The sequence below is a fragment of the Copidosoma floridanum genome, unplaced genomic scaffold (genome assembly GCF_036245765.1).
Source record: "Copidosoma floridanum isolate Cflo_tuat_1 unplaced genomic scaffold, Cflo_Japanese_pri ptg000008l, whole genome shotgun sequence".
In the NCBI taxonomy this organism is placed as follows: domain Eukaryota; kingdom Metazoa; phylum Arthropoda; class Insecta; order Hymenoptera; family Encyrtidae; genus Copidosoma; species Copidosoma floridanum.
The window spans coordinates 11,254,605-11,273,653 of record NW_028321885.1 but is presented as its reverse complement, the minus strand read 5'-3'; the positions used below and the strand labels follow the sequence as shown (position 1 = coordinate 11,273,653).

General features: G+C 30.6%; 1 protein-coding gene across 3 annotated transcripts in view; it reads right to left on the bottom strand.

The window, feature by feature from the left end:
- Nucleotides 1–19,049, bottom strand: part of osa (trithorax group protein osa) — a 528,215-nt gene that overhangs the window by 410,264 nt on the left and 98,902 nt on the right. For all 3 annotated transcript variants that reach the window (XM_089589257.1, XM_089589255.1, XM_089589256.1), the window contains one exon: nucleotides 9,031–9,090. In XM_089589257.1, coding sequence (XP_089445383.1) covers nucleotides 9,031–9,090 — 60 coding nt within the window. The remainder of the gene's footprint in view (nucleotides 1–9,030; nucleotides 9,091–19,049) is intronic.

Sequence of the window (19,049 nt, the reverse complement as noted above, 5' to 3'; positions counted from 1 at the left end):
ACTTAATAATATAAAGTATATTACATATAAGTTTAATTGTATTCATTAAATAATAAGTTATTTTGTTTTACAGTTGCGAAAAATCCGAGGTAAAGTGTGCACAGTGGGGCTACATCTCAAAAAGCTGGCCTAAAATCAAGTAATTGATTTAAAATTTTTAACTCGGAGGTCACTGATTACGAATGTAATGTCGCACTTCCTGAATTTTACCTACTTAACCCCTAATTCACCACCCCCTTGCATGAAATACCTGATATTTCAAATCACACTTGAGTTACTCATAATTTTTAAGGTTTTTAGGATCACTTATAAAAAATCTATTACAGTAATAAAATAATTACAAATTGAAATAATTCATTGTATTAGCAAGTTAGATTGCCCAGTTTATGTTGAAAAAATTTCAGGAATTACAAAATTCAAATAATTGGTCGTAATGCATTTTTTTCATTAAGTTTATAATTTTTTTAGAACGAAGTTCTTTATGGCACATGCTTAAGGGGCTGAAATTTTAAGAACGACAGATTTTGATGAAATGGAAGTAGCTTACCAGAAGTTTTTTCCTTCCAATTTATTTTATTTCCTCCTTTACCCCTTCACCATCTGTCCCCTACACACTTCCACTCACCCTTTCTCTTCCAACCATGCTGCCTTAGTCTCCTGCACACCTGCTCTCATCACTCCCCGTTTTGCCACGCCCCCATAGAGATATAAGGATAGAGTGCGCTAATAATACTAATGTACGTAAGGGGGTGCAATACGATTAAAGATACAATTTTCGATTCGTGATTAAAGTGATTTTTTTATTTAAGGACGTTCTTCACATAGTTTGTAAGGGAAACTTTAGAATAATGAAACGCTCATGTGTACAGTAAAGCTAGTAATTCTTTTTTTTTTTTGTAGATGCATGTATGCATGTATGTACAATTTTTTTATACATGTACTCATATACATGCTTTCACGCACACTTTATCCTATCTTTTTAAATTTATTTTTGAATTTAATTTGTGGGTCTATTGGAAAATTCGATAGGTTTTTCTCAAAGGAATCTTTTGTACCCAAAATATAAAGAGATTTCTACGAATCGTATGAATGCAATTTGATGTAATTTTTTCAGATGGTTACATGTTAAATATCAATTTTTTTGTATGTATCATGTATGAAATAATAGTACAGTCAAACGAGCTGCAATGTTTGTGGGTATTTTTCATGCTATTACAATATACGTTTGAAGTTTGAATATCTGTCAAAAAAACGTATGTGTAATGAACGTCCTGAAGGGACATTGACTGGCATGTAATATTACCCTATTGAAAAAAACTATATTACGGGATGATTTTTATTAATTTTTTGTATACAATTATATTTTGGGTATTAAATATGGACGAGAAATAAGTGTGGCATCGTACGTAAGAGATGTGAGCGTGACGTTACAGATGTAATCAGCGTAGGCAGTAGAATGTTGTTCTAAAATCACTGGAAGATTCGATAAAAGTGCACAGTCTTGTACTGGCCAGCCTATATATTATTTTGATTGTATTTTGCCGTAATATATTATTTATAATAGTTAACTCATTAAGTATTAATTAAAATCACACTTAATTAACGTAGATATACTCATTCCCACAATAATTGCACCACCTTTGTACACAATATTGTTTCATAGAAGGTATTTTTACACTCAAAATTACATTGTTTGCCATATAATTTTATAGAAGTATAACTTTATACTTGGGTACACCCAAGCACCCACTGTCCACTAGTTTTTATATGGATATACCTATATATGCGCTTTTACGAATACTTGACCCTTTTTTTCTTATTTTATTAAAAAAACAACTTGTGGATTAATTTCAAAACTTTATAAGTTCATATATTAGTAATACATATTATACTAAACATTAATAGCTTTTAACAGATCATTTCCTTATAGTTTTTTTCATTATACGACGCATCTTCGTAAAAAAGTATGACAAGTCTTCCACTGCATATAAACTAGTTTGACAGAAAAACTAAAAAAGTTGTCACAGCTTATCACAGATTGTCGTAAAACTGTTAACTATATACTTAGCGTAAAGAAAAAAAAAGAAAAAAAAAAAAAAAAAAAAAAAAAAAAAAAAAAAAAAGAAATAAAATGAAAAAAAGGAAATGAGTTTTTAAAAAAAATAAAGAAAAAAAAGTAATGAAATGAAAAATAAAAAAAATAAAAAATGTAATGAAATCAAAAAAGACATGAAAAAATACAACAGAATGAAAAAAAAAAAAAAAAAAAAAAAAGAAGATTCAATAAAAAAAAGAAATGAAATATAGGAAATTAAAACAATAAAAAAATAAAAAGAAACAAACCAGGGGGTACAAATGGGTCATGGGACCCACGGTAAGAATGGAGTTCTTTAAACATGAGATGAGAATAAAGACACACAATTCCTCAGGTAACAAGAGGGTCGCGAGACCCGTGGGAAGAACGAAGCTCTGTAAGAATAAGTACTGCATGCATGTAGTTCGCTAAAGCAAAAACTTGAAAAACGAATTTAAAAAAAATTTAGTTCAGTACTCAAGATTGTTGAACTTCGTGAGTACTGTTTGTACGCATGACGTACTCACGAAGTTAAACTATCGTGAGTACTGAGATTCCTTCTTTCTATGGGTCTCGCGACCCCCTCGTTACTTGAGAGATCGTGCGTCTTTATACTCATCTCATGTTTAAAGAACTTCGTTCTTACCGTAGGTTCCATGACCCATTTATACCTCCTGATTTGATTCTTTTAATTTTTTTTTTTTTTTAATTTCCTTCATTTCATTCCATTTTTGATTTGATTTTCTTTTTTTCATTTCTTTTCGTATTTTTTATACATACATACATCTATTGAAGTTTGTGGGCAAACTTTTTACTATCATTTATTTACTTGAGACCACAACATTATGCAATTTTTTACGATGTGGGGGTACCATTAAAGTTGGTAATATTTACAAAAAAAGATTAGTGAAAGTCTCTTTATGAAATTTGTTTTTACATTGTACACTAAGTGGGATTAAATGCACCAGTTTGGTATCGTGGAGTCTATATAGAGCCTTTGATAAGATTTTTGATAATGAATATATTTATTTAAACATTAATTGAAATAAAAATTGTTGTCTCTCTAACAAATCTCCTCAAGTAGTATTAGATTTTGAACAATCACTAGAATCGACAACGCTGGCAGACCTCGCATTTTCTTCTTGAATAAAACTCTTATTGATTTCAATAGACAGACACAATAATAACTGAACTACTTCGGATACTAACGATTAATATTGATTACGGGGCAGATCTCAAAAACTGTTTATGACAGGCTCTGATGCAATCAAAAATCGAAGAAAAACATCTTGCATAGTTTTATCTCAGTAATTTTTGCGTGCAAAATGTTTTCCATGTACTTTATAATATTTATTGCACGATTCTTGGGCTTCGATTAATCGGCAAAATCGCGTTGATGATGGTCTTGGATTTTTCTAAACAATAGTGGTTTTTTTTGTTAAAGGATCGATGTAAACTAGCTAAAATGGCACTTACGATGTGGAAATGATTTCTTCGTCTGAAAAATCTTTATTGGTAAACATTTGTTTATACTCGCTTTGAGTTGAACTTCTGTACGACCCTAGTTACACCTCGAAATTAAACTTTTTAATTGTTGTGTTGGTAAGCTGTTGGTAACTTTAAGTTGATATGACATCATACATTTGATAGTGTGATCTAGCAGAAACTACAATTTAACTTCAGCACTTTGATCTGTAATATTTACTATCGATGGATAACAATCGTTTTTAGGCTTTGATAATACTTTATATGAAGGGAAAAATTTTTAATTATTTTTTATGCAAGCATCAAGTAAATTTTGGCACTCATTTTTAAAGAAATCTGATTCAACAAAAAAAAATAAAGCCTCTTCAGCAGACAAACTGTCGAGAGAATCTTTCAATCCGAAAGATGCACGATACTTAGTAACTTTAGTTAAAGATCCAAGTGCAACGTCTTGAACTACTTTTGCTACATCGATTCCGCCATCAGATCTCAACTTTATCTACGCTGCATATGACAGTTTATCAGTGGAAACTCCTGCACATAATTGCTCTATTTTTCGGCGTTTACTTCTTTCAGATGGACTGTTAAAATCTAATTAAAGTCTGCCACGTATTACAATTGTAATTTTTGTACTTCTTCTATCTTTAGCCCGCACACACACGTACTTGTCTTATCTTATTAATACACGAAGCAAAGTCACTAAAACTGTTGTAATAGCTAACCACGAAAACTACTCAACCGATCTACCTGAAATTTTGCATACCGATTCTTGACACTTTCTAGATGGTTTTAGTATAGGTTTTATCTTAAAGAAGTTAATAACAAACGCAATAAATAAGCTCAAAATTTTGCAAAAATACTACAACTTTTTGCGTTAGTTCAGTAGAATCCGCTAGGTGGCGTGGACATAAAATCGAAGCTACCTGAAACATACTTTAATAAATGTGGTTATAATAGGCCAGAGCGTCTCGAAAAATTCTGCAGTTGTCTACCAGCAGTACATCGCACTGCATCGAGAATGTAGATGTTAGTTGTGCAGCTGGGTATATCCCGATTACCGATGACGCTCTTCTTCAATGGGCAAGTAACCTAGGTTTAATTCCACCCTGAACCTCCAGGATTAACGAGTGACACCAATAAAAGAATTTTTCAACAGATAATGTCACCAGCGGAATACCAGGAGACGTGTCAAGCCAGAGCACAACCTACTCCCACACTTTAAAGTCTTGTGGCCGTTCAACCATCGGGCCTGGTGCCGTCAGAATATTTTCTACTTTAAATGCGAGCCTGGGAAGACAGCCCTAAAGAGTACGGGAAGCCCGGCCTCCTTAGTGGTCGTCCCAACGGCATGTCTACAGAGAAGGTATTTTCCAGGCCCACTTTCCTGACTATCGATAAATGGTTGGTTATCCGGGGAACGACCTGAAGACGAGATATTCTTTGGTCAGTGGCGTACTTACACTGTACGGTCTTCTTACACAGAGACTCAAATTATAAGCGCCAAGTTACCCACAGCTGGCTCTTTATCATCAAGAATAATAAGGAATAGCTACTAGTTTTACCACCGACTCTTTTCAGGGCCATTATAAGTATTTACGTTCCCTAGGTAACCATTAATCTCAGACTGTTCTTTTAAGGGCCACCCAAATTTAAACTACCTTGCAAACAAATACATTTTTACTACCATTTTCAGAAACGATTCGTCCACTAAAAGACTATTTTAACTAAAGACGGCCACTATTAAGCTAAGTCAGTCATTCACTGGCAGTCATTACGAGCGGAGTTGTTCGTCGCAAGGCTCGGAGGCCCGGTGACTAATGACCCTATATTACCCTCTCAACTTAAGCATTCAACCAGGAATCATCGATCCTTTCCAACGTCTGCAATGGGTGAACCTAACGGCTATATAGGAAAAAAAAACTTGAGCCAACGGGACAGTCTCTAACGGGCAAGCATTACGAACCAATCTTTCCACCTTAGATTACCAAAATAACTGAGTCTGCAAAAAATAGAAGGTGCTTTAGACACTAACGTTTTCAACGTTATACCAGGAGACGTTGGGAAAGATCTCTACAACTAGCTCTAAAGCTTCGGTAATTTTTTTTCCAATCAGTCTGGGGCTTCAACAGCAGGCCAGAGAAGATCACCCTGAGGTATCCAGGCAGTCATGTTTGCTGGAAACTTCAGTCAAGAAAGAGTTTACTTAATAAGATCTCCGGTCCTTTTAAGGCCATCAGACGTCGAACTACCTTGCCAACAAACGTATTAAAACTAATTAAGTTGACAAAAACAGTCATTAGGGCTCACCAAAGTCTTAACCATACCAAAAGTTGCAAGAGGGCGAATTAAAAGAAAAACGTTATGTGCCTCTAATGAATACAATTTTAGGTGTCAAGAAACTGACATAGAACATTCATCGAGATTGAAACAGCAGTATCAAAATTAAAAAATAAATAACCCATTGAGTGAGAGATTAGCTTATCAGTACCCTCACAGTAATCTCTCAAATCTTCCAGATTTAAAAATAGGTAGAATATGTATTAGTATTTTTTTGGCGACTAATAATGTAGAGATGATTCTCCAGGACTTTGTTGCTCTGATAATAAAGTTGTGAGATGAAAGAAAAAAAATTTTTTGAACATACATATTTTTTTGGAGTTTTAAATCTCAACAGCTCTAAGGAATAGCCCTTTTCGTGGATTATACGGGACAAACTGCCAATAAACGGCCCTTTAGGGCTAACGATTATTTTATGGCATACGGAACGCACGGTAATTTTTAGCATAGTTACATTTCAATTCGTTTGTTTACAGTTACTTATTTGATTAAATAAACTGTATGGATTTCGAACAAATATGTTTTAATAAGAAGATTTTTGTTTTGAGAAGTGTCAAAAATATATGTAAAATTTTCAACTGATAACATTTTACATTAGATGTCAACACACTACGGTGTTCCATTTAGGAAGTCTCGGGCGACGCCAAGACGGGGGGCCGCTAGTAAATACATATTTTGTAAGATACACTATTGTGTAATGCCTGTGTCTTATCAATCTATTCTTTGCCTTTTTTCTTGCACGCAGGGTTACTTGGTGTTCACAGGGAAAGAACAAAATATTAATGTACGCACAAATTTTCAATACCACATTTTATTTAAGTAAAAAAGTCTTAAAAATGAAAGGGTCAATTTAAGGCAGTTGATATTTTTTTATTTTATAATTAATACTTTAAGTTGAAATCTTTGATAGGTTTAATAGCCAAATCGTTACTTTTTTTAGTTTAATAAATTTTTTTTTTCAATTTTAAGGACGAAAATAACATCTTATTCATGGCTTTCTAATAGTTTGCAGCTGTATCCAAACGTTATGTTACATATAAATTGTTATCATACTTACCTCCAGAAATCAACTCCATTTTTCAAAAGTGAATTTAGCTGTGCAGTTGAAATTCTAAGCCTCTTCAAGTGTTAGCATCTTCTTGTCGTTTACTAATACTGTATGTGCTACGCGTTAGAGGATCATGTTTGAACTGACTAGTAGAAGCAGGTAGGGCAAGAAAAACTTAATAAATTTGGGAGCCAACTTATCTATAAATTATACTAAAAATTATTGGGTAACTAATCGCCAATGCTTGCTTGCATCAAGATACATTTGATTAACTACTTAACTACCCTGAAAAAAATTTAAGCTGTTAATCGCTAATGCTTGCTTGTCTACGGGGAAATTGTTTACAAAAACATCTCAAAAAAAGAGTAAAATCGGTACTCTCTAATACTACATCGACTGGAGGTATTTTTCAGTTTTGTATAATACAAAAATACAGTTAGCTATCTAATCGATAATACTTACTTACCTGAGAACAAACTATTATAATAAACAATACTTGAAAAAAGTTATGTCACTAATCGACAATGCTAGCTTGCATATTTTATTTATTGATAATACTGAAAAAATTTTGGGTTTTTAATCTCTAATACTTGCTTCTCTAAGAGCACATTTTATTAATAAATACACTGTAGAATAGTTTTGTTTCTAATCATCGATAATTACTCTCAAGAGCATATTTTATTTATCAATAATACTAAAAAACTGTTGGCTTTCTAGTCACCGATGCTTACTCGCGTAGGATCGTATTTTATTTATGAAAATTACTAAAAAACTGAAGGGTTTCTAATCACCGACGCTTACTCGCCTGAGATCATATTTTGTTAATTAATAATTCAAAAAAAACTCGGAGGTTTCTAATTGTCGATGCTTATTCACCTGAGATCGTATTTTATTTATCAATAATACTAAAAAACTATTAGGTTTTTAACTGCTGACATTAACTCACCTGAAATCGCATTTTATTGGTCGATAATACTAAAGAACTGATGGCTTTTGAATGGCTAACGCTTACTTGCCTATGGTTGTTTTTTATTTATTAATAATTTAAAAGAAACTAGAAGTGCTGTTTAATACTCAGGATTATGATAGTATATAATATATGGATAGGATTTACTAAAATGCTAGGACTTGCTCACTTTTTGTAGAAAAACTTTGTCTCTCAAAACTCATTTAGTGTAATATTTATAGACATAACATGAATACCATTAATTATATTGTAAGAAAGTTATTCAAGAAATCGCTTTTACTTTTAATGTACTTAATATAATTGTATATGATATAAATATATTAAGTATTGTGTAAGACATGTCAATACTTTTGAGACAAAATATCTCAAAACTATACACAATAGATTTAAGTATAAAGCTAAAATTTTTCATTTTTCATCACTGTGCACAATTCTGTTGTATAATGAGGATAAGTGTAGCGTTTCAAAAATTGTATTTTCTTGAAATACTCGTACAGCATGTAAAAATCAATTAAACAAGTTACATTTTTTGCAGCCACCAATTTACATTCTATAAGAAAACAACTGTTAGAATAATTGTTTTTCGTTACAATTCTCTTTAACACTCTCACACTCAATTTATATAAATAGCTTTTAACTATAGGGACTCTTCAAGTTTGGTTAGGTACACTATTATTAAGGTAACCTAAAAAGGACATGCTGTACGCCCCATTACTTTGACTCAGTAAGTCTTCTGTAGACTACTTAGGTATCAAGAGGGCCTATCGATCACCTCAACAAGATTTCCAACAGAATCCAATAACATCTCTAAAGATACGAAAATCAAATCCTCTGATAATTTTCTACATTTTTTTTATATCTTAGAAGACTACTGTTCAACAAGTTTTTATATCTGCTTTAATAATTCACCGAAAAAGTACTGCATATCGCTTTTCTGTGGAATTTTAATGAGAACTGCCTATTCTGAGTTTGGTTCTAAGCTAATTAAGGTGTTACTTTTTAGTTAAGGTATGAAATCATAATTTTTCTTGTTCACTTATTTACATATCATTTTAATGATTGCGATTACAGGTCCAATACCATGGTAACATGCATGAATAGCATAAAAAAAGTACTTACCCCTGAGTCAATCCCTTGCGTATTTGGAGTTGTTGATCTTTGTTGCATTCCATGAAAAGTCTATCGAAAAAAATACCACATATTATTAATGAAGCATAAAACTAGTTTTACTAAGTTGTTTTATCACCCGTAAGAATTTGATCAACAGCACATAATTTGGATATCGGTGTATTATTGATCTATTAATTTTCTATTAAAATTCCCACCACACAAATAATCACATATGATTAATCAAGCCAGTAAAAAATACATCGTTAACTATTATTGTTTGCAGGATTACTATAAAAATTTTGTAATTTATGTGTATATATATATATATATATATATATATATATATATATATATATATGTGACAGAGAGCATACACGTAAATGTGTGTATTATTCGTGCATGTTAGTACGAATGAATTAATCTATCAAAAAGAATGGTAACTAACAACTTGAACCAAAAGAGGGCATCAATGAGCTGAGCCTCTAGCCAGTAATAGCTCTCAAATATGTTATGTACATAAGTATACATCAAAATGAACGGAGTCTTGTCTTCTAAGCACCATTCCAGCTGAACTTACTAAGTTGTGATTCCAATGCCCAATAAAACTAGACAAAACTATGGTTATTAGTTTTCTAAATAGTAGTGTAACTTAAAAAACTAAGTTTTATATTCCTTTCTGTTGTACGGTGAAAATTTCATTTTTTGTATGTAATACGTAAAGATGTAGCTTTTTCGAATAAAATTTAATAAAAAACAATTTGTCTAAGACTTTAAGAAAAAATAAAACATGTTATGTAACGTAACAAAACTTTCAATAACATACTTTTAAGATAATTTTGTGGGTGTATATTCTGAACAAACTGATTGAGAATAATGTCATCCTTTAAAAAAATCAAATTCGAATTTTTTATGTTTGCGAAATTTTTAAATAAGTCATACTTGTTGAGATAAAAAATGAAAACAATTTTTTTTAACACCTAAATTCAACAGTTTTTTAAAAGATACATCGTAATAACTTAGTTATTTATGCTCAAAATCATTCGAAATTTGGCATGGGTACGTAGAATGCCTTAGAGCTGCTGATAAAAGGATTAGAATTTGAAGAAGACATCTTATTTATCAAATATTGAATTACAAATAGGCAATGCACTTAATACGAACTTTTAAACTTCAACGAAAAAAATTTGTGCGAGAAAGTTTTTGCTTGACAAAACTTTCTGCGACAAAGTTGTTCAGCAATGTTTGAAGAAGTTTTTCTGAAAAATTTCAAATTGCTCCATAGATAGAAAAATTCTAATAAGTACGTGCAAAGTTGGCAATAACTACGATGTGGCGCGCGGGGTCAAGATGGTGTGTTGGGTTAAATCGTCTGCAGCATGCCGGTAGTAGCTTGTTGTTTACCAACTGTGTACGTTGTTGTTAACACTTATCATTGTTTATTAAGCTCTGTGAACTGGGCACCTGAAATCAATCATGACAAATCACAATTAGCATCATAAATTGTGCTTGGTTTCTGTTTTTACCAGAATTGTTCGTCTTTTCGGTTTTTTTATTTTTTGTTTTTTTATTTTTATTTTTTATTATTATTATTATCATTATTAACAAAAAACGATTCAGGTACTGATCAGACGTCAATATTAATTTAAGAAGAAATTATAAGTTGGAATGCAACGAAATTAGCTTTAATCATTTGTGCGTGAGTTGTCTTTTAAGATGAACCTACGGTTAACGCAATTTGAGTGAATTTAATAGTATCAATAAAAAAAAATTGTTTCTGTTAGTTCATTTGTACCTAAACCCATTGTGCATTACCTTGTGCATTATGATCGAATTCGATAGTGTCAATACTGCGTTTACTGTTCTTTTAACCATCGATTGTCGAGATTTATACCTTCTCATATGTCATCTACTTTGACTTTGAACTTTGAGTGTGTTTGAGTTTTCGTGCATTATGCTATCAAAAACCAATTTCGTAATGAGATAATGTAATAACACTGTCATGTTGTGTAACACACTGTAATTGTACTTATGAATTATTGTGATTTACGTGTAAACAAATCAAAAAGTTGTGCCAAGTTTGATAAGTATTTTTCCAAGTGTACAAGGGTATAAAGATATGGTTTAAACTACAGACCTGGGATAAGTATACTTCAAAAAATGACAACATTTTTCTTTTTTTGCTTTGAGTGTACGTATTTTATGGTTTTTATTTTTTTAGGTGCTACCTGCAACGTCTGTAACTAAAATGATAAGACTTACAAGCATCAACTTTCAATAGTGTTTCCATTACTATATATATATATATATATATATATATATATATATATATATATATATATATATATATAATACAATATATATATATATATTCCATTACTATATATATAAATAGGGAACTCCACGTCAACTGTACCGGTCGAAAAATAGTTTAGGTCAAAATCTATGGGAATCGATAGCCCTTCGTGAAAAAACAATACTCTAATTTTTTCAGTTTTTTTTACCTACACAAGAGACGGTTACAAATTTCAAATATTTTCTTTAACCCAATTTTTTAAAGTTATTTTTCCAAGAAATTAAAAAATATATACATATATTGATATACATCAGAGCCACATTTTGTAGATTAATTTACGTAGAATCATTTAAAAATATTTTTCAAAAAGATTTGAGGTTATGTAATCCCCTTTTTTAAAGTTTTAAAGTTTTAAAGTTTAAATACTTTTTTAGCAGAATATGACACGATTTCTAAGAAAAATTTTTTTTAACCTTGTAACAAACTTTACTTCTATGATTTTTTTCGTAGTAGGCTGAAAACAAAATTATGTTTACTAAATTTGAAGCTTGTTAGATTGGGTTTCAAGGTTTTGCAATTAGATACTTAACTTATTAGGATATATGGAGTTGCCGATAATAAGTGTGTGTCATCAGTGTATATCATATATGACTCAATATGATGGACGTTTTTGACAAAAATTAAAAAATAATTAAAAAAAAAAATGGTATCGTATTTCTCATTTAATTTTAAGTAAAACTTGTATTACGTCTTTTTTAATGAAATGCATGAATTCGGAGCAAATAATTTATGAATGTTTAGTGATACGAATTTCCATCAGATTCCATATTTTGTCTATTCAGCCATCTGTAAGAATAATTGTAATAATAATAATTATTATTTGTTAGCGTGTGTGTGGATGCAAACTATATTGCACCCACACATGCATACGCAATTTTCTCCATGCCAAGCGAGTTAAACCTTCTGTTTAAATTCATACTTGGTGCCTCTATTACAGAGCGCGGAATGCATTCAAAGGAAAAACAAGGAATAGAAGAAAAAAAGGGAGGGAATCGATTGGTCCTCGATCACTAGCTGGAACTTATCACAGGGTTCCTTTTATAAAAGTGTTTTAAATTTAGCAAATTACTATCAAGATTACTATTTACATGGCGAATGACAATTATTTCTGATAGCACATGGAAAGGGACCCTGTGATGATCTGGGAGCTATAGTTAAAGAAAGTGTTGTTTGAGCCAGCTTACAATCAAAAACATTGATCTTGACAACTTTGGAGTTGTTTAAATGGCTAAAAAGTACTGATAGACTGCCAAGCAGGAATTTCGCATACTTTAACATTAAAGAATATTAATCAAACAAAAGCAAAATTAACAGCGTATGTTACTCCAGTAACAAAATCAAGTCATTGCAAAATAAGCACTTTCTAATCACCTTACAAAACGAATTTCTAAGAGCACAAAAGTACTCTGAATCTACAAGTTATGAAGATCTTCAAATTCCTTGAAAAATGATAAAACCTTTTTTGAATAGTAACTTGACATTCATCAGAAGCAACCGGCTTCAACATCTATCTGCAAGCTAAAGTAAATTAACTCGTTTAGAAAAATATAAATTTATTAACTGTGCTTCTCGTCAGCAAACCACAAAACAAATTTTTACAAAAGTCTAATGCAAAGCATGATACGAATTCATATTTAAATTCTGTAACATCAATAAGCCGACATGTTGTTTTTAAACAATTCAACACTAATGTCAATATTAACATTCTACAAAGTGAATTGCTGAAATAAAAGCGTATCATAATTATTCTTACGGATTAATGAATGAGCAAAATATTGAATCTTAAGCGAATTCGTATGGTTAAACATTCATGAAATTTTTGCTCTAAATACTTGCAATTCACTGAAAAAGTCTAGAATACAATTTTTAGCCAGAATTTGTTATAAGATTCAAAAAAATTTTTTTTAAAATCGTGTTACACTTAGCAGAAAAGTTATTTAAACTTGAAAACCTTTAAAAGGGGTTTTATAACCTTACATCTTTAAAAAGTATTTTTAAACGATTTTACGTCAAAAAATTTACAAAATGTGGCCCCACAAATTTTATTTAATTTCTTATAGATAAAAGCAAAATAATGAGAAAGAATCGGGTCAAAAATATATTTTAAATTTGTGAGCATCTTCGGTGTGGATAAAAAAAAACTGAAAAAATTAGAGCAATTGTTTCTCACGAAGGACTATCGATTCCTATAGATTTTGACCTAAACTATTTTTTGACTGGTACAGTTGACATGGAATGCCCCGTATATAAATGTGTGCGCGTGTGTGTGTGCACGCACGCGCGCGACGTGATGTACAGTATACATGATGAATAATCTTGTATTTTATGTAGATAAATAAAATATTATAACTTATAGTTGAAAGATATGTTAGGTGTGCAGATGATGATCATCCGTCGATACTTTTCAAAATTTTTTTTGAGCTGACAAAAACTTTATATGACTACTACATATTAGTGTATATATTTATATATGTATATATATATATATATATATATATATAGACACGTTCATTTTCATTGCTCCAAAGTAACGGTTGTATAAATTAGAAGGTGATGAATGATGACGAAGTGAGTTAGTTTTTATATTATTTTCGAACTGTTCAGTCTTTATGTGGTCTTATATTAACTCAATTATCAATGTTGTTCAATAAATCCGGGAGTTATACTTTCAGGTTACAGTTTTTTGGTTAAATGCACAGTTAAATAATCTTGTTTTAATACGAAGACAAAAACATGAATTCTAATGATTTTATGAGATGAAAAAAAAGAGTCTTCATGTCATTATTTGTGTTTTTTTTAAATTATTTAACCTTATAAAAATATTTATGAAAAATAGTACTTTTATTACACGTCAAAAATTTTAGCACACGATTTTTTCAAATCTCGCCTTAAATTCATTTCTGTTTTATTTATAGTGTTAGCAAGAATGGCAACGTTTTATCAGGGGTTGACAAAGGAGAGAAAATATTTACAGGAAGATTCAAGTCAACGATTTTATTGATCTTACAATCATTTAACTTATATGCATACATTCTTTTATAATAAATAAAATTTTACTACCAATTATGTTAATGGTTTTACTGCAGTTCAACATAAAATAACAGAGAAATTGTTACATTTTCAGGTATTTTTACAACATTTTAAACATAATTTTTCATGTCATCTCTCAATTGCCATGCATCGTCGTTAAGGAAAATGTATGCTCTATTGTGACACAAGTCACCAGGTACTATTTTAATTACTTTCATTACAAAATACTTTTTTTTTTCTAATTTTTAACTAGCGTGAAAACCGATTCGTTACTTCGTTGTTGATCTTATTGGGCATAAAAAAGTTTTCTGTTTCTATTGTTAGCTTGTTATTTACCTTTTACAAAACTTTTATTTCATTCATTTTGTACTTAGCACAGCAAATCAATTCTTCGTTTTCAAATATCTCATTCATACAGCTCTAAAGATTCTATAGTCATTTTTCTTTATTTTAATTTTCAGGGTAAAAACTTTAAATGAAAGTGTTAGTGTATTGTAATGTTTTTGGGTTTTTTTTACATAAACACTTCGTGCATAATGTTTCAGTAACCAGTAGAGTGTCTGTAATGTTTTTTAACATAAATTCCAACAAGTTAACAGCATTTATTTGGCAATAAATTTTATTATCTTTAGTAATCGCTCCAATGGAATGTAGTATTTTAGCTCGACAAGAGTAAATTTGTTGAAAAGAATAATTATTGCTAACAGCTTTTAAATAATTGCACTGACTATTTAGGTCAATAAATTCTTGTATGTTTTCATGAATTCCATACGCTACTGAGAGTATTTCAGTAATTGAGTCATATGCACAACTGTTCGTGTACTAAAAAATTTTTCTGTCGAACATTATAGCATCGCATCCTGGGCCATTCTTAAGTAGTGGTTGTACCATTGTTCGTATTTTAATTGGTGCTTGAATTTTGTAATTGTTATTTTCATTGATTTGAGGTATTTTTGGGCCCAAGTTTACATTTTTTAACGTTGAATGTTTTTCCAAATCAAAAATTTCTGATCTTTTATCTCGGTTTGTCTGTCACAATTTGATTCTGGTTACTATAATTTACTTTGTTTTAAAGCTGCATATGCAAGTTTCACACGTTCTTCCAATAATTGTGTTTAATGTAAAGCAAATCTATCAGTACTTATTGCGTACTTGATATAATCTAAATTTTTAAATTCCATAATATGGAATTCAGATATAGCAGGCGTAGCTACGTTACATACGTCGTTATAGGATTTAACCATCACATTAGTTTATGCTGGAAATTGGGTGAATACATAAAATAAATTTTTAATTAAATCTGGACTATAAAATGAATCAGGCATTGATGTTAATGAATTGTCATTTTCACACAAATTTTAAGACATGAGGTAGATATCATCTATGAATTTTTTTTTTTTAATTATCATTCCGTCAACCACTGTTTTCTATTATCACACTCAGACTTTGCGAAGTGTGTGGAGCTCAAACAAACAATAAATAGTGGTTTCAATACATCCCCTATAATTTTAATGCTTTCAACTTGAATACAGTACCCAATAAGTCTTTTGTAAAAATCTTTAACAACGGTTCTTTTATTTCTTAAGCTTTTCATCTTTTTAAAGAATTCATCACATGAGCTTTGTCAGATAGAACAAAATATGGTTTTAAATCACAAGAATAATTTTTTAAAACATTTAAATAGGAACATATATATTCGGTGTATACGCAAGTGTTAAACGACTAACAGCTTACATTAAGTAAGGCAAGTGAGCCATCTATAGTTATTTGATCAGAAATAGGAACACCATGCTGTAAGTCGTTGAATGCTGACTTGAAGGTGTTCGTATCATGCTTATTGTAAAGCATTTACCGAAGTGCTAATATTTAACCTAATAATAAGCTGACTGTAACTTCAAGAAAAATTGTGTCGGATGTATTATCTGCACTTGTCACGGATTTAACTCAAGTGCCAGAGGCATCACCAAGCACAATTTGTTCTCTTTTTTAAACTTCTGATATAAAAATAGTTGGTCGTTAGTCAAATACCTAATAACAAATGGAAATTCACTGATTTCTCTTATGGATAAATATCCATGAATTTTTTAGAATAACAATGGCTTTATCATACCTATTGGTCCTTTCATATAAAGAGCTTCATCAATTGTTTCTTGTCTAGCTTTTCTTAATACTCCTGAAGTGTGCCAAATAGCAGGTTCTAAATCAGAAATATCGAGTTATTGGTTGGCTCCTTCTTTTCTATACACGTTGACTTTGACGCAATTTAATTTCTTTTTTGCTTCGTTTTTTCCTTCTCAATTAAGATGTCTTTTTTGTAAAGCTAATTTTTCTTGTATCAAACGTACTTAAATTTATATTGACTTAGCGTGGATACTCACCATGGAAATAAATACGGCATTCACTACGACATTCACTATGTAATTAAAAAAAAAGGTAATGAACTGTCTACGAAGAACTTATGGTTTTTAAAACTAAATGAACATATCATTTTTTGTGACTCCCATATTTTTCTTACACTAATATCAGTCCAATCTCATTGCTAAGTTAAATAATTTCTATTATCTTGATGTCACTTCAGTAGATTTTTTCTTGTCCCATTGTTTTTGACTAAGACTTAGCATAAATTTTAGTGGTTGACATTTTTGTGGATTTGGATTCATAATAATCTTTCGACAATGAAATTCTTCATCGTTCTCCATGGTACTGTTTGAGTCACTTTCATCGCTACTTTTAAGTGGGATTTTGTAATCATTTGTTATAATGATTTGAAAATGAGCAGTCAATTTTGTCACAACACCTTTTCTATATTGTTGAATAAGTACGTAGAAATTATGTCGTTACATATTATTGTCAAGCACTATACACGCTTATTTCCAAATTTCATCATTTTTCACGAGTAATTTCCCAGTGTTATCAAATATTTTAAGACTTTTAAGGACGTTAAAAGTTTCGTGTTCATGAACGGCAGCTTTTGAAGGCATTTTTTAAATATTGAAGTACACCTGAATGTTTATTATATTCAATTATTAAATCAAAATAGTTTTGTATTTTTTGATTTTTTTTTACGTTTACATCTATTAGGATTTTGTTGCAATCGAGTGAGCTTATAAAGTGGTAAATAAAAAAGTAAGTCAATTAGAAGGCCGTGAATAGTTGTACGTACTTCTTAGAAAATGTGCCAAGCAAACGCAACTATATGTATACTGCCTGTATTGTATATCTATACACAAATCATATATAAATATAAAATATGTTGACCAGGTTAAAAAATTCGCTAACCGCGCAAGTTGAATAGTTGTCATTAAGTAATAATTGTATATAATACAAGATCTCTGCCATTACTTCCAGGTTCTGAATGTTAACTTCTCAGAAGCACTACGTGCTGGATGAAAAAAGAACTTCAGTTTAATGCAAAGGTTACATTTAAACATTTTAAAATTTTCACTTAAATGTTTGACATTGTGAAACTTAACAAAGAATTTTTTGTCTTTTGCGGATTCTTGCGAAAAAAAGTAAATACCTCCATGCATTAATAGGTGGACTTTCACAAATTTTATTAGAAGCTGCATCATAAGCTTTTAATCACATGTTTTTAAGTCAATACTGTACGATATTTTTTTAATACTTTCATAAAAGAAATTCCTCACCAAGTTGTTCTTTACATACTGAAATAATTTTGATTATTAAATATTTCAAACATTTAATTAAAAGTCAGTTTGACCCCCAGTTTCATTTGAACAAAGAATTTTATTTAAGATGCATAATATTGAAAAGTCATTCGGAGGATTTATTATTTTTTAAGAATATCGTTTTAAACACATTTTCACTGCTACAAATAACATATCAAAATAACTATACAGTAACACTGAGATAAATTTTATTGAGTAGTACAAATGATTAAAACATAACGTACTTAAAAATTAAATATGAAGATTTGAACCAATAATGAAAAATGATGTTTTAAATTTTAATACATGTTATTCAAATTTTGACCTAAAAAGTTATTCAATCTACAGTTTTAGTGAAAATATAAAATTAGTAGTATAAAAAATGTGCTCCATCTCTAATAAATAGTATATTACGTACCTAGGCCAGAAAGTGGGGCTATTACTGACCGCGCTATATTATCGGCCGAGCCGAAGGCGAGGCCGGTAATGCACGGTCAGATGTAGCCCCACTTTTTGGCCGTGGTACGTATACTTTTTTTCCTTACACCTCCACCGAAAGTTCGTCACACCACGGTTTTAGTTTTGTTAAAAATGATGGTTTAAAGATCCAGTCAAAGATTTAGTGCATTATGTATTATTGTTGATCGATCGGTCGCTCGAACAATACCACTTAAATGCACGTAGATGAGTGTACATGTGTATAGGTATATCTGTATATACACGCTCGCCGAGACTTTAGTATATTATATAGAATCAGATTGGGCCGCGGATTTGTGCAGGTTGGTCGTGCTGGCAAAACGAGAGGAAGAGAAATCCGTTTAAATTCGAATCATGGATCCTATAAAGATCATTTTAAAAATCCTAATGTGTATATCCGTAAGTGCAAAATAAATCAGGTTATTATCAATAACTATTATAATTGTGATAAGCATAATTCGATTAAATAAAAGATTTCATAGTTTATTTTTGTAATATAA